The sequence below is a fragment of the Schistocerca cancellata genome, chromosome 1 (genome assembly GCF_023864275.1).
Source record: "Schistocerca cancellata isolate TAMUIC-IGC-003103 chromosome 1, iqSchCanc2.1, whole genome shotgun sequence".
NCBI classification, from domain to species: Eukaryota; Metazoa; Arthropoda; class Insecta; order Orthoptera; family Acrididae; genus Schistocerca; species Schistocerca cancellata.
Window position 1 is genome coordinate 667,421,400 of NC_064626.1, and position 27,545 is coordinate 667,448,944.

General features: G+C 38.0%; 1 protein-coding gene across 1 annotated transcript in view; it reads right to left on the reverse strand.

The window, feature by feature from the left end:
• The window catches only part of LOC126092594 (collagen alpha chain CG42342-like), a 614,083-nt gene that overhangs the window by 525,265 nt on the left and 61,273 nt on the right, over positions 1 to 27,545 (reverse strand). Inside the window, exons 7-8 of the mRNA XM_049908319.1 lie at positions 21,539 to 21,592; positions 17,868 to 18,047 (exon numbers count right to left, since the gene is read on the reverse strand). Of these exons, the coding sequence (XP_049764276.1) occupies positions 17,868 to 18,047; positions 21,539 to 21,592 (234 nt within the window). The remainder of the gene's footprint in view (positions 1 to 17,867; positions 18,048 to 21,538; positions 21,593 to 27,545) is intronic.

Genomic DNA, 27,545 nt, shown 5'->3' on the forward strand with positions numbered 1-27,545 from the left:
GCCAACAAACGTCATCACACCACGTTCAGTGATGAATCATGCTTCTGCACTAGACCAGATAATCATCATCAGTGTGTGTGGCAGTGACCTGTCCCATTCTTACAATATTTTGGAGAGGCACAGCAGTGTTGCTCATAAAGTCACGGTCTGAGAAGACATCAGGTATGACTTAAGGTTATGGTAGACAGTTTTAGAGGGCTCTCTGATGGCACAGTATGTCAGAAACATCCTGCAGCCTCACGTGTCACCTCCCATGCATCAGTATCATTGTTGTTGTTATCGTCTTCAGTCCTGAGACTGGTTTGATGCAGCTCTCCATGCTACTCTATCCTGTGCAAACTTCTTCATCTCCCAGTACCAGTACCAGTATCATAGTGCCATTTTTGAATCAGACAATGCTCATCCACACACGGCATGTGGCTCTGTGAACTGTCTGTGTAATGTTGAGGTGTTTCTGTGGCCAAAAGGGTTCCCAGATCTGACCCTGATAAAACAAGTGTGGGAACGTCAATAGCCAGGACATCAAGGACCAGTTAAACAGTTGTGGTCATCTTGCCTCAGGAGAGGCTTCATGACACCCTTCACGATCAAATCCTGGGTTTCCAAAAGTTTTCCAAAGGGAAATTCCTTGACAGTTTCCAGATTTCCAGACAGTTTTACCATCTTTCCCTGACAAATTTTGAGATCTGAAGGGTAAGTGAACAGGTAAACTGATAAAAAAAAAAGAACTTCTGTATTTCTAAATGTGTTACTAATGTATTTTGAATGAACAGCAAATCATTATCTCCTTTACAGGATTTATGATCTGAAGGGTGTTATGTCCATTATTTTACAGGTATTGTGTGAGTTTTTTTTAGAGAAATATATGAGTACATAGGGTACAAACCACTGATGACCGCCATAATTTTCTTACTAGCATCATCTGTACTTTCTCTAGAGTATATAAACTACTTTCAAAGTGCAAAAAAATGTACTACAATAAAAAAATAAAATGCTACATTGTACAGCATACTTGCAGTAAACACAGTCACAACTCCTGAAATCCATTGCCTGTAACCTCTCACTGGTCAAGCATGTACGGTAGTCTTGGGTCTGTAGATAAATCATGATAATTCATCACTTTACAACACACATGAATGGATCCAACCTACAGGCAGATCAGAGAGACTGGATCTGGTGGACAGTGTCTGCATGTTAGTGGGAAATGACAGGCATCAGATCAACAGGCTCAATCCGTCAGAGACAGCTGCGGCACTGGCCAGCCGTTCTGGCCTGTTGCAGATTCTGCTCTTGTGTGGGAAGCTATTCACATCCAGAGTCACGGATCACTAACAGGCAGTGTTGAACTGAGGTCACAGTGATCAAACAGCAAAAAGGAAAACTTGTGTGAACACTCTGCATTCCTAATAAACCACTCCTCATGCCTTCCTTCCACTGCTGTCAGCTGCTGCCCAGCTAATGGCAAGCAGTGGTGGTGATGCTGATTGCAAGCTGAGGGGAGATATTTGATCAGAGAAGGGAAAGAAATTCAGTAATCAGTCACAAATCCAATCTGCACAATGTTGCAACAAAAATTTTTGATCACTTACCCAGAGAATTAAATGTCTGATAGAAAGCAAAGTAAAATTCGAAAAAAAAAAAAAAAAAAACTGAAAAAGTTTCTCCTGGATAACTCCTCCTACCCCACAGAAGAATTCCTATAAGGCTTGTGTCTGTGTACGTGCGGATGGATATGTGTGTGTGTGCGCGAGTGTATTCCTGTCCTTTTTTCCCCCTAAGGTAAGTCTTTCCGCTCCCGGGATTGGAATGACTCCTTACCCTCTCCCTTAAAACGCACATCCTTTCGTCTTTCCCTCTCCTTCCCTCTTTCCTGATGAAGCAACTGTTTGTTGCAAAAGCTTGAATTTTGTGTGTATGCTTGTGTTTGTTTGCGTGTCTATCGACCTACCAGCACTTTTGTTTGGTAAGTCTCATCATTTTTGTTTTTAGATATATTTTTCCCACGTGTAATGTTTCCCTCTATTATATTCAAATCTGTATTTTTATTGATCTAGATTCAGTAATTGTATAGCTATCCTCAGCGCATTTAAATTGTGTCCTGTAGGCTCATCAAGCTTGTGACACCACGTGTTACAAGCTTGACAAGCTTATATGATTCAGTTTAAATTTACAAGGTAGCAATTCAGTAGCTAAAATGTAGATCAGCAATAAGAATACATATCGGACTTGTCACTGATTGCTGAACTGATTATCCTTCTCTGAAGTATATCACAGTCATTGCACACAACTGTTGTCATGGAACCCAACTTGGTCAAAATTCCTAGACTTGTCACTCTTATCTACTACAATATCATTCCACATAGTTTTTTTTGCTTTGCTTCTTTTGTCTCTTCTCATTTTCTTGTTTCTTTTTTATGTAACATAGTAACTAAATATGTAACACAAGTGTAAATAATTTGGAAGAGCATCCTTTTCTCTCCTACAGTGTGAAGTTTGTGTGCAGTGTAATAATGAATTACCCATACTTGGAAAACAATTTAGTGAGTAGATACAAGTCTGTTTATGAGAAGTTATTCTAAATTGTTGAAGACTGTGGAGTAATTCTGGACAGTTCTTTCCAATTACGTAATTAATCAAGGACACTCCTAAAACTATAGACCTCAATCACATTGCATTAACATGAAATGTTGATGTTATGACAGGTGATAAGAATCTTTTGTTTATAAGTAATATAAAATGAAAAGAAGGACGAAGCAAAAAAAAAAAAAAGGAAAGTATTCAATAAACTCTGTTTGGTCAACTGTGTGGTAGTTAATATATACAACCTTGTGTGATAATTGCACATAGTTAACACCTGATATTATATTCCAATTCAATGTATTCCACTTTTTGTTATCCCACACATTCACATTCCATCCACTCAGAATACAGCTTAAAAGGTTGAGTTTCTAAAAAAATGTGATAGGTGGCATGACTATTGGTTAATGGAAGTAGTACACAGTCTTTGTTGGCAACTGGCATGAGCAATCAATGTTGAACATTTAATAGAAATGGATGAAGACAGATTTAGTAAACTGATTGAACATTTTTATTTAAAAACGTGACTTCACCAGACAGAGACCAAATCAAGGTAAGTTCATTAAGACTCTGCATTAGCACTTATAATTGCTTGCAGCTAGATAAATGTATTTTAATGTGCTTGTATAAATATTGCACAATGGCATGCATGGTTGAGATTTATGGTGAAGAAACAGACGATTAAATATGTGCCATCATAAAGAAGACCACCATTCGGAACCTTTTATTAATGACAACTCAATATCCTGTTCTTTAGTTCAATAATTTATTTATAATGTTCCAGAAATATCAGTGTGAAGGAGAACATACAGTGATGTGGTATTAGTTAAAATGATCATTAACAAAAAAGGAGCAGCTGTTAGAAACTGCACAAATATTTTCCAATATTTAACTGCTGTTAACTATTTATGCTTACTCTGACTGGGTTTAAAGTTTAGTTTGATTTGTTCTGCATAATAAATAATCAAAAAAATTTAAAAGAATAGAAAAATTATTGTCTGTTGTTTTGTGTCTATGGCCTTCTTTTAGAAAGCAGTTTTAATTTCTTTCTATTTCTTCTTGCAGTGGTTAAATTTCCATGTGTAATGCATAGTACAATATATGTGGTAATGAAATTTTTATTCATGGTTATATCTTGTCCTGTGAATTGGGTAGAGGTTTCTGTTGGAATAAAAATTTTGGCTTGACGAATTACAATACAGAACACAGTGGACTTAAAATTTGCACTTACTATAACTACAAAATCATTGTAACTGCTAAAAATTAGATACTATACAACACAAGTTTCTTCCACTTTTTGGAAACTGTAGGGTGTCAAATTCCGGGTGATTAAAATTGAAGTGCAGCTACTCATGAAAGTCCAGTGTCGGCTGTAATTATTATATAACAACAAAAACCTGGTACACATGCTAATGCGTTAATGTGGAACTAATTTATGCTGGATAAAGGTAGTTCCAATTTCTATCTCTGACACTGTACAGTATCTCAGTGATGTCTTATATATGTCTTTCTAGCATTCACAATGCCAGATTTGCACCTGGTAGTCAAAATAGGAATAAATTTTTTTCAGCATAAATCAATTCTGCATAAACATGTAAGAATGTCTACCAAGTTTCACTGTCATATGATAATTACAGCCCACACTGGACCTCTGTGAGTAGTTGCACTTTAATTATTACCATGTGGTATTATGACAGACAGTAAGGAAAGAACACTTGTATTTAAAATTCTGTTAGTGATGATGTCATTAAAAATGGAGCACCTGATAAGATTGGGGCTTGACGGGGAAGTAGATCAGATATGCCCTTTTGTGATTGTCTTAAGCAATTTAGTGAAATTAGAGAAAACATATATCTGGATGGCAGGGCACACTCTAATGAATACAACTCCAATTATACGGAAAGGACAGACTGCTACACATTACACAGAAGAGGTGTCTGGGTCACAGACAGCCACAATCAAGGTGAAAGCAAGAAATATTAAGCTTTCAGAGTAAGTCCTTCATCAGAAGTAGAAAAAAACACACACATTCACACAAGCACAATTCACACACACATTGCCACTGTTGTCAGCAGCAGACGGTGGCCATTTATGTGCCAGTTGTGCTTGTGCAAATGTATGTGAGTTTTCTACTTCTGATAGAGAACTTACAAGAGAACCACAACAGCAATCTGATTTTTCTAATTTTTTATATTTACAGTACATGAAGTTCAGAACTCAAATTAGCCACTGCAGTTCATTGCAACTCTCAAAAATTCTTGAGAAAACTGACTTTCAAGTTTTCCAACCATGTTAAATATGCTTAAGTAAGGTTGATTTTTTGACAAATGTCATGACTCTATTGTAGAGTACTTATCTGCCATCTGGGGGACCTAGGTTTGACTGTTGGTGGATTCAAATTTTTAAACAAAGGCGCATGTTCTACAAGCATTTCCAAGAAGTGTAAAATATATGAAGATGGGAAAAAAATCAGTAGCGCCTGAGGCTGGTAATCTCTGCTTCAAGTCTTGTTTTGACCATTATTTGTCCATTCAGTTACAATACCTATGTCATTTAGATACAAATTTCATCAATTATAGGCTAATTAACATATGTCTAACAGTCATTTTTATGGAAAATGCACACAACCTTATTTCTAATTAAATGTCGCACATAGAAACCTAGTTTTCATTGCATATATAAGGTCTTAGTTACCAATTTTTATAAAAGATTTTTAATGAAGAAAACAATTAAAAAACATTAAAAGTCAATTTTTTCCCATCATTATTTATTTTAAGCTTCACACAAATGCTCACAGAACATGCACCTTCATTTGAAATTTTGAATCAACCAGAAATTGAACCCATGTTATGTCATCCTAGATTTTCTGTGATTACAAGTCCAGTAACTTATCACAGCACTATGTCACTAGGTCAAATGTTGTAAATCTCTTGAATGTTGTCAATGTTTTGGATAATCAGCATCTTTCTCTGGATCTGAAGCATCATCTCTGGCACTGGCTTCAGTAGTATAGTAGCTTTCTCATACCTTGGTGTAATATATACCAGTATACTTGTGACACAAAAAATTTTCAAGTTTCACAAAATGGTAACTTGTAACTATGTGTTTACTTCACTGATGGAACTAGCGGTTTTTATAAAACTCATACTGGTCAAGTAGTCAATACTGAAAATTGTATTAAGGCTAACAAAGTCAAAACATTGAGCAGCCTCTTCACATAGTCAATTTATTTCACTATCTGCATGTGTGCAAGATATTCAGTCTTGAGACATGCACCCCAATTCCAGTGTCTCCCCAGATGTACCAGCTGTTAGGCAAGTTAGCCCTTCTTCAGTATCCAGTTTCCCTTTCATCTGGCAAAATGTGTCACTTCTTGACATCATATTATGGCTGGCATACTCATGTTGTTCCATGAGACTGGAGTTTTATCAGTGCAGGAAGTAACCACATCAATAATACTGGGCTTGGGCTGCAGAGTGTCAAGATCTTAGTCAAAAGTGCCATTTGTGACTTCTCCGTCTAAGGAGACTTATGTTGATACTGTGGCTAAGATTGATCATTAGATCAACTCCCATAAACAGATCCAACAAAGGACACTGCAATTTCAAGGCCCTGGCCTTGGATGAAGTCCACTTGATTGCACAATCATTTGAAGTTACTCATGCAGTGCCCATCAGTCAGATTCCTAGGTAGAAGTGGTTGCTGTCAACTTAAACAATGGTAGGCCCTTAATTCTAACACACATCTGCACCTCGGCTCTCTGCTGTTATCTCCTACCTTGCATCGTCTTGTCAATTATAACAGACAACAAATCATTTGCATTCAGTTAGAATACCTATATCATTAAAAAACAAATTTCATCAATTATATGGCAATTAACGTATATCAAACAGTCATTTTTATGGAAAATGCACACCTTCTTATTTCTAATCACAACTATTTACATTGTACAGCTGAAATGGAATACATGACTTTCCCCTGTGGTGGTCAGTGCTTTTACAAGAAATCTATTCAGCTTGGATACTTTATAACATTTGGGCTTGCAGTTCCAGATTCGTTTAACCTACTTTCCAGCCTTGTTGCAGATCAGGAATTGGATGATCTTTGCAAGAAATTTTTGGACATTTTTTCACCAAACATTTTTCACTGCGCATTACTTTTAAAACCACTACACAAACTTGTTTCTTCAAAGCCAGGCTACCGCTACATGCGCTTTGTGACCACATGAAGAAAGAACTCAACAGGTTGACCACTTTCGATAAAACTGAAACTATCTCATCTAGCCAATTGGCTACACTGTTAGTGATTATCAAGAAGCCAAGGAGCAAGCTCCATCTTTGCAATGATTTCAAGGCATGATTAATTCACATTCTGTGGTCAACATGTACTCCACACTGTGCCCTGGAGAACTGAGGCAAAACTGGCAAGGGGACAGTATTTTCCCAGCCTGGTTTTGTCAGCAGCGTATTTAAAACTGCCACCTGATGAGGAGTAGTGGCAGTTACTGGCAGCTAACACTCATTTTGGTCTCTACAGGTATAACTGCTTGATTGTTTGGGTCAGAAGCACTCTGGCTCTTTTTCATTATTTTTTGGAGCAACTCACACAATGTGTTCCTTGATGTGTAAACTATCTAAGAGTGATATGACAGTCAGTAACTGACCACCATGGAACATCAACTTAACCTTAGGCTTCTGTTTCAGACCCTGCAAAATGCAGATCACATTTGCAATCTGAATAAATCAGCTTTATTCCAACCCTCTATTGACCATTGGGATTTGTCATTTCCTGCAGAGGGATCCAACCTACAAACAGTCACATTGTGACTATTGAGGCCCTCCCTTGACCTGCCAATGTCAAAGAGCTCCAGGCATGTTTAGGCAAGGTTGCTTATTACGACAAATTCATTCCACAGGCAGCTTCGATGGAGTATCCTCTAAGTCAGTTGCTCAAAAGGGCATGTCATTAGTTTGGACATGAGCATGTGAACAAGCATTCAATAGTCTGAAGGACAGTGTTTGTTCAGCCTCATGCCTGGCCACATTTCAGCCAAATCAACAGTTTGTTCTGGCTACAATGCATTTCAGTATGGCCCAGGGGCCATACCGGCCCATCATAATCCCAACAGTTCAGATCAGGCAATAGAATTTGACTTGAAGATGGTCATTGCAGTCCAGAAGAATTATTCTCAGCTGATAAGAAGGTCCTAGCTACTACTTACGCAATCCAGAAGTTTCATGTGTTCTGTAGGGCGTCGAATTTCACTTAGTCATGGATCACAAGCCCATAGTCTCCCTCTTTAAGCCCACGGTGCACCTGCTGTACAAGATGGCACACAGTCTTTAATGGTGACCCTCTTTCTCAATCATTATCACTATCATATTCTCTTTCACCAAACAGCTCAGCATTCCAATGCAGATGCACTCTCAACTCTCCCTACTGGTCCTGACCCCAGCTTTGACCAGCAAGAATTCCTTTGTTTTTACTTCGATGAAGTAGCTCGTTGGACTGAAGATGGGTTTCCCATTACAAGCACAAACATTACTCATGTGGTCAGCTTGGATCCATTTCTCTGGCAACTGCAGCAGTATATCCAGAGAATGACCATTGGTCCAAGCATCAGATCCTGTCTGTAATTATTTTGTGTTCCACCACAGACTCACTCTCGATGACTGTGTAATCTTGTCGAATACAGAACATGCAGTACTGTGGGTGGTATTTTGCCATTTCCCTAGCAGGATGTTCTTCATCTTCTGCACCTTGGTCACTGGGAGGCGTCTAGAATGCAGATGCTCTGTCTCTAACACATCCACTGGCTGTGAGTCAATTGTGAGACTGAACTTTTAATTGATACTTGTCTCAGTGTGCAACCCACCAAGCTATTCCAAGGCAATGTGTTCACTGTGGCTCACAATTACACAGCCATGGGACTGCATCTATCTATATTTTGTGGGTCATACACTGGTTGATTTCACAGATGCAAACATTGTAAACTGCTATTCCATGATGGCGGAACCAATGATCTGGGCCCTCACCTGGATCAGACCTCAGGCCCACAGTTTATCCCATAAACTTCTCAAGATCTTTGTGTGCAACACGATATCAAACACATCAGAGTGCCCCCTTCCACCCTCAGGCAAATAGTTAGGCAGCAAATAGTTAGGCAGAACACCTCATACTGATTTTCAAAACGCTGATGAAGAAATACATCAGTAGCACCCTGGCAGAAGAAGCACTCACAAATTTTCTCAGTTCTTACAGAAACTCACCACTTGAGGGAACAACATGACAGACTTGCTGCACAGATGCACCATGGATGGTGCTGCACATGCTGCTGCCTACCCTGCACCAGACTAGGGCACCTCTGTCACTGCATTACATGTGTGGGACCTACATCTGGGGTCACACCTTTGTCACTGTGAACGTTGGATTCCAGCAGTCATCCACAGCCAACAGGGTGACGAGTCTTCACACTGCCACTGGAAGGTAGGCTGGTGGTCCGCCTTAGCAATCAACTACACTCGACAGCAGGAGACTGGCCTCCGCTGCCCCTGCAAGTAGCCCCTGAGCCTTCTCTCTTCCCAGAGCCTGGGTTGCTGTCTTCTCCTCTGTCCCTGGGGTCAGTTTCTCTGTTTTTGGCCCTACATCCTGTGCTGAGCTCGTCCTTGCCCATGACACCCTCATCAGCTGATTTTGCAGCCCTCTGCATGAGCATCAGGGCCAGGTCTGAACAGGCTTTTGTAGCAGGCAAGGGCACCATACGGTTTACAGGTGCCATCCCAGCCAGGTCCTGCTACTCCCCCCAAAAACAGGTAGAAGATGACCCCACAGATCCAGCTCTGGCATCGCCCCTCTCCCCTCCCCGCTCTAGCATCACAGCTCTAGGCATCCATCCCTGACAGTCATCACCACCAGGGCAATTTCCAGTCCTACTTTCCAGTTGTCACCAACACGGCCAACAGGGAGCATCTGTCTCTGCCAAGGGTGACAGTTGACAATGCTCATGACATCAATTTCCTGAGAACCTTTTGTTGTTGGGATGGGATGCCAGGGTGGCATCGTCTCACAGTTACCCCTCAAAAGGGAGAGGACTGTGGTAATCCTATGTTACCACTTTTATTGAACTAGCACCTCGGCAGCTGCTACCATGACAATTCAACTCAGCTGCACTGCTGCCCGGCATCCCAGGTCCAACTGGCAGGAGCCAGCACGATCAAACATTGAAGGCAGCACCATATCGGGCTCGGCATGTGCAACTCACTGACAGTGCCACCCTGAGAGACTGACATGCAAACTACCTGATATAATCTTGAAATCAAGTGCACTTGGTCTCATTTTGTTATTGTGTGTTCTCATGTTCACTTGTCTCCACACTCAGGTCTTTCTGTACATAATCAAATTTGGCCTAGGACTGTTTATGGAATTTCTAAACTGTTTTCTGATTACAGTGATAGTCATTCTACAAGCATACTTATTTACACATGAAGTTACTACAGTTACACTATGTATTCATGTTAAAACCAACAAAGTTCTGCAATCTCACCACTGTGCATTGTATATAAAGACTCATATGATGCAAACTAGTCCTAGTTCTCTCATCCCTGAAATTCAACAGAATAAAATTAGTCTGTAGCTGCAATTTTATTTTGTGTGTGTGTGTATTGTGTGTGTGTGTGTTTGGAAGAGAGGACCTCTCTCACTGACTAGTTTCACCAAATTATAAATGTGTGTAGTGATTCCACATGGACTTTATTTCAGAGAGGTCTTCTACTATTCTCTACTAACATAGTGTTGAACTGTTCTGTTCAGGTCAGTCCCTCAGTGATCAAGATAGAGTAATTAATGATGATGAATATGTCAGTAGAAAACCTATTTCAACCACGTCTTGCACTACATGCAGTGAAAGAATTCCATCCCACTCTTGCGTTTTGAAGCATTTCCCAGATGTCAATATGCAAAGACATGATGGAGAACATTTACACCACAATCTCCTCTGTGACAATAATGAAACAATGTTACCAAAAAGAGATTAAAGCAACTCACTTGGGCCCATGTGTGCTTGCCATTTTCTGGCCAGATAAATATTCCTTTTCTTTGCACTTTTCCTTAGAAACTAATCTACTGCGTGTTCAAAGTGAACAGAACAGTATAAATATCAGTTCAGTTACTTTAGAAGCTTAAAACAGCTTCTTAAATCAGTAAGAGCTTATCTTTAGCATACCAGTATGTAATGACTTTTTGTGATTTCAAATCAATCAATTATTAATAATATCAGAAATATTGTCCAACTGATTTCTGCAACTGTCTATCATTTAGTTAGCAGTAACTTGCAAATAATTATGGTAAGTCCTGTCAGTCATCACCCATTTTGTAAATTCCTATGAAGAGTAAAGAAGTTCATCTTTCCCGTGTCATCTCATCAAGTAGAAGAGTGACAATAAGAATCAATGGATTAAGTTTCAACTACACAATAAATATTACGGTATATTGATAATTTTTACTTTTGGACCATCTAACTACAACTGATTGAAACACAATTTTTGTGCCATACATTTTTAACCTTTATTCTCTGCAAGGCATCTTCAGTATTCTGGAACATGTACATACTTTTACTATTTAGTTTACAGTTTGAGGCAATGTGCCTATAGGCTATAAACAGTTTTGGTGGTTGGCTTTTGCTATGATGTAGTAATATTTTTTAAATTCTACTTAAAGGTTGTGTGGACAATTTTTTACATCTTACGTTCCTGTTCCATTTTTTTCTTTGTGTGTGTGTGTGTGTGTGTGTGTGTGTGTGTGTGTGTGTGTGTGTCTTTTTTTTTATGGCTGCTTGTGTGAGAGCAATGACTTTTATCTTATCATTTCTTTTATTAAGTGTAGTAGGGAGTTTGTACTGTGTTTGCTCATTTATCACGTTTGTTTTTGAAAATAATGAGAGTAAACAACCATGGCAAATACCTTATACAAATGCAAGAAAACTTCCACATTCAGAAAGCCATTGCTGAAAACAAACATGACAAATGAGCAAACACACAGCAGTACAGACTCCCTACTACACTTAACAAAAGAAATGATAAGATAAAAATCAACCCTCTCACAAAAGCAGCCACAAAAAATCACTCACTCTCTCTCTCTCTCTCTCTCTCTCTCTCTCTCTCTCCCTCCCCCCCCCCCCCCATCCCCCTCCCTTTGCCTTCTGGAAACACACACACAGAAAGAGGAGAAAAGAAAAGAAAAGAAAACTCACCAAAACAAATACTATTTCACACAAAACACACACACACACACACACACACACACACACACACACACACAAACAGATCAGACACATCTCAAAAATTACACTTGAAAGTTGGCACTAACATTCAATCTTTGGCAATAACATCCGACAGTTGGCAACACAAACCAAAACATCACATCAAAACAAATGTTTAGTTCCTACTGCTGTGAAATGTGGAAAACAAAAAGACCAAGTGGCAATTATAAGAAAAGGAACAGCACCAAAAATGGAACAGTAACATGTGATGTAGAAAATCATCCACACAACCTGTATGAAAGTAGAATTTAAAAAAAATATTACTACATCATAACAAAACCCAACCACCAGAACTGTTTATAACCTATAGGTACACTGCCCCAAACTATAAACTAAATAGTAAAAATATATACATATTGCAGGCGACTGAAGATGCCTTGCAGAGAATAAAGGAGAAACATGTACGGCACAAAAATTGTGTTTCATTCAGACATTGTTAGATGGTCCAAAAGATAAAATTATCAGATTACCATAATATTTATAGTGTATTTGCCTCATATGTTACAGTAGCCAATTTTTTATGACAATGCTCCATATGTTGAATGTGCAAAGAATGCGTATTTCTAATACTGAATAGAAGAGATTTTATTAGGGCTACATTCTCTATCTCACCTTGTTGCATGACAACATCACAGACTTGACACATTTAACAACTGATTCTTCTTTCACATTCTCAAACAAGCACACTGCATTTGCAGAGAACCCTTGCTCTACATTTGTGTTGCTGTAGAAGAGACAGATTATCATTTTAACTGACTGCAAGAAGTTTGCAAATTTGTAATCCAGAAGGCTCTCTGGAAATGATAAAACTGGTTTGATGGATAAATGCACATTCTAAATGCATACATTACTTGTGAGCAAGTTATAAGTTCACAGAACTCATGCAAAAGAATTTTGAAGTCCGTTATTTTCCACAAGTATTGGAACAGTTTATTCAGCTGCTTCTGTCTCAAAAGGAAATTAAACTAATTTCCTAGTTCCAAAAATGTTATTAAGACTACTTGTAGCTGTTGACCAACATTTAAGTCAGAATTCAGAGAAATGTTTTAGGGATGAGTTTTTGAAGCAGTGTATTTCATTCTTCCTTGAAACTAAGACATTTGGCTATCTTATTGCTATTAACCATCTTCACTTCACTACAAATATCTAACTTCAAAGAAACAATCTTTTCTGGGAGTGAATTACTGTCATTTTTAATGTCCGTATGTTCTACCAATGCAGCATTACTCAACATTTCATGCTTCATTACTCATTTCATCAAATTTTGCTAATCATAGGTAAGGATGTGTGTAGAAACGAAACTAATGGAACATAAAATGGGAATTTTTGGAGAAAGGATTGCACACCAACAGCCAAGAAAATAAAAAAAATATGAATTTTGCCTGCAACAACGAACCATTTGCATACTTTACAACTGCTCTGTAGCTCTTGTGGATAGGTTCACATTTGTCCTTTTCATGCCCTTGATGAATTTCTTGATATATGGAGTAATTGCCATAGCCCTTCAGGCAATATTTGAATTGTCCAGTAACCTAATAGAACAAAACATTACAGGAAACACATCACAGTGCCATATCTTTTTCGAGTATAAGACAGTGCCCCAGTGAGTAGTAGAGATGCCACCTTCATTGCAAGGGGGGAAGGGCAGTGGGTTGGGGGCAGCAAGCTGCATCATAATGGACAGTGCAAGCACTACACCTGCATGCACTGGTTTGCACAGCATGGCATTACATCACTTTGTTACAGTTATGGTATACATTAGTATTGTATTGTTAGATCTCCTGTGTTGACAGCAGCCAGAAACAAAACATTAGTGGACCAAATTCAATAGACTTCCATCAACATCTGCCAACCCAGAACTATGGAGCCATGACTCAGGACACTGTGAACAAATATCAGTTATAGCTATTTTTTTAAAAATTAAAATACTTTGATTTTATGTGAATGATGAATCCACGACTGTGCCACAAATTCTCACACACAAATTACACTCTGTCACACACAAAATCATGCAAAGGCAAACGAAACTGGAGTCCAAGAACCAATGGACAACATTGCAGCATTTTGGATGCAGCAACAATCAAACCAACAACAAACAGCTAACAACCAGTTGTTTCTGAAGCAGAATCTCAGAGTGATCTGTAACAAAATAACTATGTAGATTTGATTCCTTCCATAAGCAGTTAAATTCCTCCTAGTCTCTGAGAATTTCCTGGCTCTTTCACCCTTTTCCCTAAGATTTTCTGATTTTTTCAATAAATTTATGTTCTCTGAGAATTCCCAATTTTTCTAGTCTTCTAGACAAGTAGCCACCCTCGATAAGAAAATATAATCTTATTTAACTCTTATTTCATTTCTTCTATGATATCAAAACAGTCTGAGAGAATGTCATACAACAGCAATGTCATCATCATCATCAGCATCACCACCACCACTGCGACCACCAGCCATTTGCTGAATAAAGGTCTCCTCCACATATCTATAAATACAATGAAATATATAAATGAAATAGGTATTACAGCCTTCAGCCCCATGCATCACATACCTGGAATCATTTTGTGGAAAATGTGCACATAGTCCATTGTACTATAACCACTTCTAAAGCCAGTCTGTTTGTCTGCCCGATTTTTTTTTTTTTTTTCTAAGTTTAGCAAATATCTTGCACCTTTCGTTTTTCATTCTTTTAATGCCTTTACATGTGTCTTCTGACATTACTTCCAGAATAAAATTAGTTTCACTATATAATTATCTACGTTTCTTACCATATCTTGAACTACAATATAATTTAGTTTAGCCATTTATATGTTCCATGTATTGCAACTGTGACCTCTCTGTATGATGTGTAACAAGTCAGTTTTATAATTATTGTATGCTTTCTCAGTGAAAAATATGGCATTACCTTTAGTTGCTTTTTCTTTTTCATAAATTGATTTATACTTAACTATGTTCAATCTCTTTCTGAAACACACACACACACACAAAATATTATTTGAAAATAATACATTATTCTATGGAGTAGAATGAGGTATCAATCAGATATGATTTTAGATGACAGTTAATTCTCTTATCTGTTTAAATCTTTACTCCTCTAGGTATATGGTAAAAAAATTTATGGCTGAATGTCTCACTCCTTTCTATGCCACACTGAGAATGAGTGATGTATAGCATAAGTCATTTCTCCTTCATTACAAATGTTATGTTACTTCTGTTTTTGGTCTGAGAGTCTTGTAAGACATGATATTCATCCAACATATATTCCAGTTTTGTTTTCTTCAATCTCTTATCATTTTAAATCTTTCTCACATTCTCCTAGGAAAATTAAAGAACAGTTTTGTTTCAATCATTCTATTATCATTCACTAGAAACTCTCACCTATTTAACAATTTCCTCTTCCACTGGCATTTTATTTTATTTTGTTTGCTTCATATCTGCAACATCATTTGCTATCTGTATAAGTATCTTTATTAAATAACTGTCCCATTTGTTTATATCTGTATAACATTTGTTTTTTCTGCACCTGATGCTTACTTTAATATTTCTATTCTTAAATAAGTATTCCTTATCTAAATTTATGACAGCCTGCATGATGAGAGTTTCCTTGCATATATTTTTAGTCTGCATCTTATGAGTCTTCAATTCCTTACAATTTGACACTGGTGTAGGATCATCATATTCTGTATACTGACTCATTTTTGACAGCCTACAGTCTTACCTAGTCTTTAGTTTGGCGTGCATATAGGATTCTTCATGTAAAATCCACATATGGCCCCACAATTGAATTATTGCCAGGTCTAAACAAGGAAACTGTAATGCTGACATACTCTTTAAACTTCCATAGGCTTTGCTTATGTTGTCCAAAATACCTACAATTTTTTGGAATTACTGACATCCTTCTTGCATGGATAGATTTATATCTCCATAACAGAAATCACAGGATCACTTTAATGAATGGTAGAACAGGAGAACCTAAAATATGATGCCCTATATGATTTAGTTTCTGGTCTATTCCCCCTCTTAATCACTTTAATGGACTATTCAAAAGCTGTAATGTTTGTCAATGATATTAACATAATAAACATATACCCAAACTCAGTTAAACCAGACACAGATGAGAAGGTAGCTGAACATTCCAGCATCTGGTTTGTACAAAATAATTAAAGTCTTCATCTCACAATGAGTAATACTATGAATACGCAAATTACTACAAATGACCTTAGGTGACAGAAAGTACATTACCTCCAATTAAACATACCCCAGGCACATACATTTCTAAAAGTACATTAATGGTCACACAATAAACTAAACATTATATTAGATGCTGGTAAATCTTCCAGGTTTTATGTTTGTGGTCCTCCAAATATTTTTGTTCCCAATGACAGCTCTGGATGAAACATCAGGTATGAAAAAGTTTCACAGACCACAACCATATAACACAAATGATTTACCAGCTAACACATCTGGTCACAAAAGCCTTCACTGTAAAAATATTAAGCATAAAATCCTAATCCAGCAGGAAAAAAGAGTTAAAATGAAGTCAAAACAGAGATAAACTAGCGAAGAGCCACAGTTTGGCATTTTTTGTGCTTAGAGGTATCTCTCATGGGTTGACTTGAAGACTAGAGTGTTTGTCTATTTCACACACTTTCACTGTCTCTTATGTTACAGAATTATCTTCTGTAGCATCCAGCTAAGTAAAGAAAGCATTCATCCAGTACATGAGTAAATACTGTGTGAGTAACACAAATCCACTTCTTAAGACCTCTTCAAAGATCATTGAAGATCTTTGATATTTTACACTCACTCTCTTAATGATGACATTCATTGGTAATAACAGACATCAGTTTGAGCTAAAATGTGATTTACTCAACCACAACAAAAGACACAAAAATACTATCCATATAGACTTTTCCAGGTTCAGAATGAGTTTCTGTGTTGTATTTCAAAAGTTATCAACAACCTTCCAAGTGGTATACAGCAAGGAATTGTGAATACCTATAATCTGAAACAAAATTAAAAACTTACTTAATTAGAAATGCTCTCAACCAATTATATTATTTCCATATTGAATGCAAAGATTCCTGTTAGCTGCATGTGAGTGGCAAAGTTCATGCAAACAGGTTTTCGTTAATACGGGGCAAAGATGACTATAGTTAGAGATAAATATCAATGTGGTCATACAAATATTGAACTGCCTATGGGAAATGAGGAGGAGCTGTTCAATATAGCAGAGGAGACAGTAGCTTTTTTTATGACTGAATGAATGAATACAGGAATGAATAAAAATAGTAGCATTCCATTTCATTATTCTGTGTTAAATATAGACTAAGTAAGCAGAAATACTTCATAGGAGTTTCACAACAGTACCATATAAATATAGTATTTGACTGCTGCTAAACTTTGTTAACCTACACCTTAACTCATTTCACATCCGTTACAATTTTCCTCCATGATTGGATTGACTGAAAATGAAAAGTGGCTGAATGAGATATACTTTCTTGATTAATGGATTGTAGCTATGTATTGTTGTGCTACCTGAAATATGAATTAAGTTGCTACACTTCATGTAAAACCTCAGTCTGTCACCTATTTTACTCGATGTGCATGGCCATAAAATAATCGCTAAGGATTTTCAGTGCACAACAGAAAAATTACACTTAAGGTTTTAGGTATTATCATCTAGAGAAGCATATGCAGCACTCCTTGACTGATAAAATGGGGAGAGAGAGAGAGAGAGAGAGAGAGAGAGAGAGAGTTAAATGCAATAATGATAATGGTGGCATGCCATCTGCAACGAAGAATGTGCGCAGTCCACAATTCTGACTGGTAAAATGTCACTCAGCTTTCTGCATCAAATAAAAGTCAGTATTGTCATAGTCATTAATGGTAAAAATTATACAACAATATGAGATACAAATATTAAATTTGTATATGAAATACGACAATTCTTTGCAGTGGAAAATGCTGTATAACTTACTGGAGGACCAGGTACACCTGGACTGCCTGCAGTTCCAGGTGGTCCAGCAACACCAGGTGGCCCCCTCTCCCCTGGTGGCCCTGGTTCTCCTGGAATTCCTTGTCGCCCGTCGTGACCTGGAAGACCTTCAGGGCCTTGAGGTCCTGGTGGGCCTGGTGGTCCAGGTTCACCAGGTTCACCCTGTGTATCAAGCACAAAGACATTCACTACTGTTCCAGTTTACATATCTATTCATAACACAATATAGTAAATATTATAATATCAACTGCTCAATAAAATAAATTTTCTTAATATCATACCTACATATGTTTGTCTGCAGGGCCATCTTCCATAGTAGCTTTTAAGCTCAATTATTATTAGTTTTGCCATCGTAAGCTTACTACAATTAACTCAAAAGTATTTTACACCAGACAAATTTATTAAACAAATTAATGTGACCACCCACCCATGTTCAGTGTCAATGTGCAATAATGACTCAAAGGCAGCAGTTGGTAGCATTAGCAGTGGAGGGTACATAAAGCACGTCAGGGGTACACATAAAACAGTGCAGTCATTATCGTCATGTGGAAACAGAATGATTTACCTGATGTCCAAAAGGACATGATCACTGGGTTTCAAGCCAATTGCAGAAGCAATTCTGGAACAGCTAAGTTTGTAAGCTGTTTGCTTGCCTTCATGTTAAAGTATACTATGCTCAGCAAAGCAGCACAATCCAAAACTGGCAATGAGGAAACTGTGGTGCACCACTGGCCGTAGATAACAAAGGTGAATGATGGCTGCAGAGATGTGTACAGGTGAACAGATGTGCAACTGTTGAGCTACTGACCTCCCAGGTGAACCAAGGAGTAGCAAGAATGTCTCCTCAATGAACACTCAGCGAACGTTGCTGTATTTGAGCCTCCACAGTAGGTACCTGGTTCATGCAGCCATGCTGACTGCTGTTCATCAGCAATGAAGGCTGGAATTTGCACACCAGTACTGCACTGAGTGGCGAGATGTGGCCTTTTCAGATGGAACCCATTTTATGCTCCACTGGTCAGATGACTGTTGGCATGTACAGTGTGAAATGTCTGAAAGCAAACACCCTGCAAGCACTGTCAGTATGGTCCAGGTAGGAAGAGGGAGCATTATCACCTGGGGCATCTTTTTCTGTCATTCCCTGGGTGATATTATCATTCTGGAAGGCACAATGGATCAAACAAGCGTGCATCTATACTTGGGGACCATGTCCGCCCCCACACATAGTTTATATTTCCTCTACATGATGGCATCAACCAGTAAGACAATGCAATATGTCACACAGCTCACAGTGTACGTGTGTGGTTCGAAAAGCACCAGAATGACTCCTCAACATGATAGCATCTAACAGAAGGACAATACAAGAAGTTACACAGCACACATTGTATGCACATGCTTTGAAGAGCACCACCGATGAATCTACCATACTCCCCTGGCCACCAAACTCCCTGGATTTAAGCCAGATTGACAATCTGTGGTAACATCTTGATCAGGCTGTTTGTGCCACTGATCCTAAACTGAGAAACCTAGTGTAGCTGGCCATGGCACTGTAGCTGGCATGGCTTCATATCCCTGTCAGTACTTCTCAGAACCTCAGTGACTCTTTTCCTGCATGTCTCACAGCAGGCCACACTGCAAATGTGGTTATTCAGGTTTTTGACAGATGTTCACATTAATGTAAGTAGACACTATAAAAGTGAAATATGTCTTGTGTAAAACTGCCTTTAATTAATTGCAGTACACTTAATACAGCAAAATCAATAATAACTGATCATACCTAACTGTATGATAAATGATGTTTTATGTTTTAACAGGAACTACAAACTTACAGTTCTTGTTGAATTGTTTTCTGAGAATCTGGCCTAAGGCATATTTTCTTCTGAATGTTTCATCTCCTACATTGTGGTAGACCATCAGATGTTATGAAGATGTAGTTAGTTGACTCTAATATGTCCCTGAGTAAGTTTATGTGGAAAAATAAACTTACTATGTCTTCGTAACCTCTAAGGATGTCATCTACAATACAAGACAAAACCAGCTGGGCAAGTCTGTATTGGAGAATTAACAATCTACACCTCCATAACCTCTGAGGATATCTACTGCTGCAGGAGCAAAAATGTTATGCACCAAAATATGTCTTAGACCACGAATTAATTCCCAAATAACTGATGTCACCAAAAGTGTAAGGACCAGCTGGCACTGTATGAGCAAATTTTGTACAGCATTATTAATCACACAAAGAGCATTAAGTAATATGGCTTATGAGGAAGCAGGAATGAATAATTCTAAGTTACCTTGTTGGAAGGTAAAGTCAGAGCAATTCGAGCTGAGGCTAACATTTGTTTATGAAAGGTGCAGCAGAAATAACGGTGTTCCTGTATTGCCGTCTTCTACAGAAACTGAAAATGCATATTATTTTCTCAAGAAATGAGTACATAATATGTTGTTCTCCACACACAATTCAACACTTGAAAATTATTTTGACACCAAATCCGTGAATATCATAAAAATAATTTGTCTGTGTGCACTTAGTTTCAGCATTATAAGATCACAATATAAGTATTCACTACATGAAGTACCACCATGTAAGCAATAATGAAAGTTTCTTTGGAAGACAAAGTGTGAGTGAGTCTTGTTCAGAATAGGAAGTTGCTCATGCTCAACCTAACAAATTCCAAATAATTCTGAAGTAATTTTGTGCAATTTAAATGTATTTGGTTTATTACCACATCCATTTCAAAGTTCTTGAATATAAGAGTATACTGAAGCATGCTGCAGACTCTGTCCTTTAAATATCTTATGCAAATAATCTTATCAAAAGCAAATGGAATGCAACAAATTAGTTTCTTCAGGAATATGTTTCAAAAACATTGTTAGCAACTATCATACGAAGTACAAATCCTGATTTCACTTGTAAACCTCAATTAAAAGAGCAATGGTTCTTTCATTTAAAGACATGTTTTAAAAAACTTTCACTTCTTTTGTTATTTTCTTTCCACTGGTTTGATGTTGTAAACTCCTGTTTTCAGCTAATATTTTCATTTTTGCATGTATATTGTATTTAATGTCCTCCATAATGTTTAGATTGCATCATCCAGTTTTTATCAATGTGTACTATATTTTCTCCCTAATGCTTCTTCCAGTTCCAAGTTTCTAGCTAGTTTAGTGTCTATTCACTAACATGTCTTTTCTTCTTCTAAGGACATTTCATGGATTCTTTGCCCTACACACACACACACACACACACACACACACACACACACACACACACGGAGAGAGAGAGAGAGAGAGAGAGAGAGAGAGAGAGAGAGAGAGAGGTAAGATGATGATGCTACACTACAGGCCTTACAATCCAACAAGTCACAAAATTTGTTTAGAATTATGCACTGAACGGAAAACAACAAATGCATGAATTTTTTAAATTTTCTTTTCAAAATTTCTTACAATCAAATTTAAATCAATAAGCAAAGGTATATATGAGATATAATTAATTATCACACACAACAGCATGCATTATCAGTCAACTACAATATTTTCAAGGGTACAACCATATTACCTGAACATAAATACTTTTAACTTAAACAATTCTTTGTGGCTTCCCCTTACCATGCAGGATTCATGCATCATACTTAAAGCTTTGCCAGTGCTCTTACCTTGAGTTTAATTATTTGTTGTGCAGAAATGTTATGGCCAAGTTCCTGCAGACCCTAAAAATGTTACATGATTAACCACAGCTACAACATGCTAACAACAGAAGCATTAAGACAACAACGCTCCACACTCTACACTACAAAGAAGATTAATCTCTACACCAACTATTTAACAAGCTCCTACTCAATTTACAAGAGATTTTGCATGTTATTCAATAGCATCAAAGTTTAATAGTGTGGAATTCAATTTGTCTGATTCTGAAACAATAATGCTTTTGTAGCAAATCTTTTTGCTGATATTGTGCTTCATAAAATTATGGAAGAATATTAAAATATATGTAGATGAAACAAATATCATACTTCCTTCATTTTTCCTTCAATTTGCTTCAAAGAGATCAGTCAAATGAATTATCAGTATTATTTCAAATGTTCAAATAATGCAGTGACAACAGTAACCCAAAACAATCACTTCATTGTGTCACAGTTTCATTTCATTGATCTGGTTACACAATGAAAATGTACAAATTATCTTTTTTTAATGAAGTTCTTTTAACAGTTGGAGAGAGATGCATTCACTTACTGAAAGCTGCATACCAAGTTTACTGATGGTCTCTATCAGCTTTTATGACCACTTTTGGCTGCTAGTAAGTTTTCATCAGCTCATTTCTGCACACGATACACTTGAACAGGTCAGTCTGTGTCTGTTAACTGGTGTTATCATTGTCTTGTGCAGATTGTTGCATGATAGGACGCAGACAATAGTTTGCAGATACAGATTACAAGATAAACTAGTATGGGAATGGGTAAGCATGGTCTGTAGATGGCTAATTATCAGCATACAGCAGTCATAAAAAGCGATATCTGTGATCAAATCTGTCACTAAATTTAGTAAGCAACAGAGGTAGTTCTTGGCAATAAACTACTCCAATTTACAAGCAGTGACCAAGTAAATTACAACTGGACAAAGGGTACAAAATGGTGTATGTACTGTAATAAATAACTTTGATGCTGAAAGAATGGCTCAAGCTGTTGTAAATTGCATGGACATTTGTTAACAATTACACAACAAAATTAAAACACTAGGAAACCTGAAACAAAATAGTAGCTAATGCAACACACAACACTTTCTACCAAATCTTCACTGCAAATAAAATGCAGTGCTGAAGACGTTAGAGCATTCTACAGTACTAAGGCCTGTTACTGTACCACAAAAGCTTGTTACACCAGTTACCAAACACCTACAAAGCACAAACTATTTGCACTGCATGTACACCTCACCTTCACTGCAACTATCTCAGCGTAGCCTAAGGTACCACCACGAAGAGTGGTGACAGAACGCTTTAGTCCCTGTGAACATAGAGTTTCCTCAAGTATTCATGAAAAGATGTGGTACTATCATTTTAACAAGTATTATAGAAAACATTGGGCAAAAGTGATCCTGCAAGGCCTGAATAGAGTCAAAATTTATGTGACACATGTAATAAAACTGTTCTATTTGAGCATATTTGTTTATTTATCTAGTTGCTCTACTTATTTTCTTCTCATAGTCTACTGTCACTACATGTCTTTCGGATTACAATTATGATTTTTAACAATATCCTCTACTGTGCACCTCTTCACTGCACATGTACCTCTCATAGTAAAAACCTTCATAATTTAAGTCAATTCTGTTTCTGTTATAACAGAAGAATGTGCTTAAATCCTCCAAGTTTCTTCAAAAAGAAGACACTATACTGTGTCTCTAGATATGTTCCACAGTTTCTCAGACTATTAGTAATTTACGTTGTACAGCTTTTGAATAAATTTCTTTGCATGTGAAATATCATCAGTGAACAGACTATACATTTAGATGACTTAGAAAACAGAATCAACTACTGTAATTCTTCTGGCTTGCCTGGTGATATATTGACATGTTGAATAATTGAGTCTTCTGCCGGTTGTTCAAGTCATTCTTGTATGATATTTTGATGTCGTGACTCACTGTCTTCTTCAGGTGCATACTGAGACTGGCCCAAGGGAGAACTGGGTCCTGGATGATGCTCTGTTTTTTGTCTCTGCCACATCGGATGCTCTGTCCGCAGACTCCACCCACCAGGGACCACATTTAGTTGTCCACTCTTGTCACTGGTGCTCCGATTGCCATCTGAACCTGGCTTGGATATCCTCTGTTGTTGCGCCCATAATTGCATGCTCCGCTTTTGGTCTGCAGAGCATTAGGTACTCCGTCTGTGGTGCACACTTGACAGGGTTGGTTTTCTTCCCACTAATACTCCAACCATTATCCACACCTGGCTTGGCAGCCATCTGGTGTCGTGCCGATCATCTGGGGCTCTGTTTCTCATCTTTGCCACATCAGGCATTCTATACACTGATTACTGCTGCCTTGGCCGTCTTCTGGTTGTCTTGCACATTGTGTGTGAAGTCCTCACCTGTTGCGGCAGGTTTCCAGTGATGTAATTCTCATAAGGTGCTCCAAGTGTTCCGTCTGCCCCACAGAAATGGTCAGGCATTCAATCCTATGTTTGCTACTGTTCAGCCTGTCTAGTGATGTGTCAACTCCAGTCTGTAGTGTCCAGTGCTCCATCAAAGAGCTGTTTTTTCAGTCTCCACTTCCATTTCTACCTCTCATGGAATCTCGATGCTGTCTCTGTTGCGTTTTCAGAAGCTTAAGGGCTGGATTCCTTGTGGTAATGTGTAGCTTTCAGTGATCCTGTTGATGAGGTTCTCTATGACCTCGATCTTGATGGATTATTTTTTGAGACTGCCCTAGTATCTCAGGGTCACTTAGTTTATCAGTTGACCAAGTTATAGAGAGTGCTCTGCTATTGGTCCATTTAAGTCTGATATGCCTTTGTCGTTCTTTACATCTGATGTCTGCCATCCTGGTAGTCTGGAAAACATGTGACATCCCACACCAGCATGGTATGTTGTAGATACTTGGCTTCTGTGGCCTCAGGTCATCCTTTACATTGCTGGCAGACGATGAGCACAACACCAGAGGCTGTCCAAGCTGGGTGTGGACAGTAGTCAGAACACCAGTGGCAAGAGAGGACAATTAGAAGCCCACCTGGCATGCACGGACCACACACAGAGTGCCTGATTTGGTGCAGACCAAGAACAGAGCACCTAGTATCATTCAGGCATAAATATTGGATCCGATCCACTCAAGCACCAGTCTCAGGGAACACCTGAAGAAGACAGTGAGGCCCATTGAAATATTGCATGAGAACAACACAAACAACCAGCAAGAGACCCAATTATTCAACATGTCAAATAAAATCAAGATTATGTTTGATTTTCTCAGAAAGTAACACTGATTTTCTCTGCCATGAAATTGACACTTGAACAAAAGATGGACTATATGTACATTTTGACTTTTCAGTAAAATGCACTTACACACTTTTCCTTGTGTATTGTAAATAATATGAACAGCACATATTACATGCTGTTTTATTATATATTTTTAGATTATTATTAATATTAAAAAATTATGATAACGATGAAATTTTCTATGCAGTGGTTGCTTTGGTAGAAAAAAATTTCTGCTTCTTATTGTATAGCTGCTGAGATTTTGAGAAAACTGAACCATGATACAGGCTTTCATTGCAAGAAGTTTTCAAGCAAATACCTTAAACTGGCAGCTTACCCAAACATTTACAAAATCTCAGCATTTCCTCCTTACCAACAATGCAGCTGCCAGTTTGTCTTCAGCAACATATCTCTTATTTATTAACTCCATTCAGAGAAAGCTTTTTCTTCACATTTTTATGGATACAACAGCTATGCTCTGACATGTTTTTAAGTGAAAGATAAACCACCAGCTCCAGTTTGTTCACATTTTTCCAATCTTTGATGTCAATCATGAAATATCTGAATTTCATCCCTGACAATGGGTACATTCTCCATGACACCTCTGAATTTGCACCCACTTTCATTGATGCAAAAGTACGTAAATAATGATGAAGTAACATGCATAATCTGTGTTTAAATTCAGAAAAGCAGAAGCACTGAGACTTAAAAATTGGAATACACAGATATTTAATGCACTGTAGTGGTTTCACTTACAGTTCTTGTCTCCAAAATCACCGTAAATTTTGAAACTTCAAAGCACTATCCACAATGTTTAAAACTCAATGGACATGTCCCATTACATCAGTGAAAAAGGTTATTTTACTTCTTAAAGTACACAGTTCTGTCTATAGATGGGGGAGAAAAACATACTTCAGGTCATGGTCCAGTTTCTGCTCCCACATATCTCTGTTAGCTACAAAAATCATTGCATCAATCAGAAATGACAAAAAAGAACAAGGTCCACTTTTTACTCAAGTGTCAAAATAAGAATCCACACATCAAATTCATGGATTTGGGCAGATTTTCTGTTTCAGTTTTGAAATGCTGGCATCACTCTCACTAGTTATTTGGCAACCAGCTATAAACAAAATCATTTAATTGATGTTAAAAATAAATATTTTTCCTTCACGTAATGTTACTCCAGGATGAGAGGACTTCAAATGCTCCAAAAGATGAACTTCTAGCTTTCATCTTTACACTCAAACATTTGTGTGCAAGAAGTCAACATACTAGCATATTACCTGCATTGTCATCATGTGTGAACATGTTTTACGTAATTCTTCAAGTTTTCCTGGCAATCCATTGACATCTTGAGGTGTTGGGTATTCTGTCAGGTGTCAGCACTGTTCTTGCACAATACTCTGACAATGTGACTTTTTATCTTTATCAGGTGCTACCTGAGACTGCTCACTGAGTGGAACATGTCCAGTATTAATACCTATGGTCTTCCTCCTCCGTGGGTGGTTCCAGGTGTTATGTTTGCAGTTCACTCCCATTAAACACATCTTTAGGTGTTCCCTCTTTGGTATGGTGTGCCACGGAAATCTCTGGCGTTTCATCTTTGATCCAATGCACCTGTCTGCACACTGGCATTCCATTTTCAGTCCAATCCATTCTATGTGTTCCTCCATGGTCTGCTCACACTAAAAGCATCCTGTAATGTTCAATCATTGGTCACACAATCATTGGGGTTCATTCACCACATCCACAGTCTGAGTTGTTCTTTTTGTAGGATTCTGTTGCTGCCCCATTGGATTTTCAGCAGCTCCAGTGCAGGATCACAGGCTCTACTGAGTATGTACCCAGTGTCACAATTCATGAGGTTTTCTGTCACCTTTATCTCTATAGACTGACTCTTTTATAACACTATCCCAGTACCTCGGTCTGTGCCAAAACCTCTGTTTAACCATAGTTTATTGGAATGATCATTGATTTAGTTGCCTGCTTTAGTTGGATGTGCCTCTGATATTCTATGCATCTGATGCCCATTGCCCTCGTTTTTCAGTCAATATATGTCATGGCACATTGGCAACGTGTGATATACATTCCTGGTTTTTGTAGTCCTAGGTCATCTTTCACATTTACCAGTAGTCCTACCTTTTGGTAGGTGGACAGAACACACATTTTATATTAAGCTTCCCAAGAATCCTCTTGATTTTGGTGGAAATAGATCCCACATCGGGCAGTACACTGCAATCGTTGCTTCATCTAGCTCCGAAAGGTGGAGTGGCTGGTTGAAAGGCCTTCTGAATCTGTTTGTCAGTGTATGCATTTTTGACAAACTATGATCGTATATGCTCTATTTTTGCTGCCAAACTATCTAGGTGTGACAAGGTGTGTGCTCTGTGGGCCTCTGTCTTCTGACCTCCATTCATCTGAGCAGGATGGTGACAGCTGCTGGCTTGTAGTATAAATCAAGTGTGTGTGGGTTTGTGATATACACTGCAGCCAAATGACCCACCTACTCTCCACTTGACAAGTATATCCAGAAATGACACCTGGGCATCCTTCTCCAGTTCCATGGCGAACTAAATATTTGAGAGCTTGAGTTAAGATGTTCCAGAAACTCACAGACTCATCATACTCTGATGCCACATCACTAATACATCACACACATACCAGAAGAAGCATGTGGGTTTGTATCTAGCTATTTCTAATG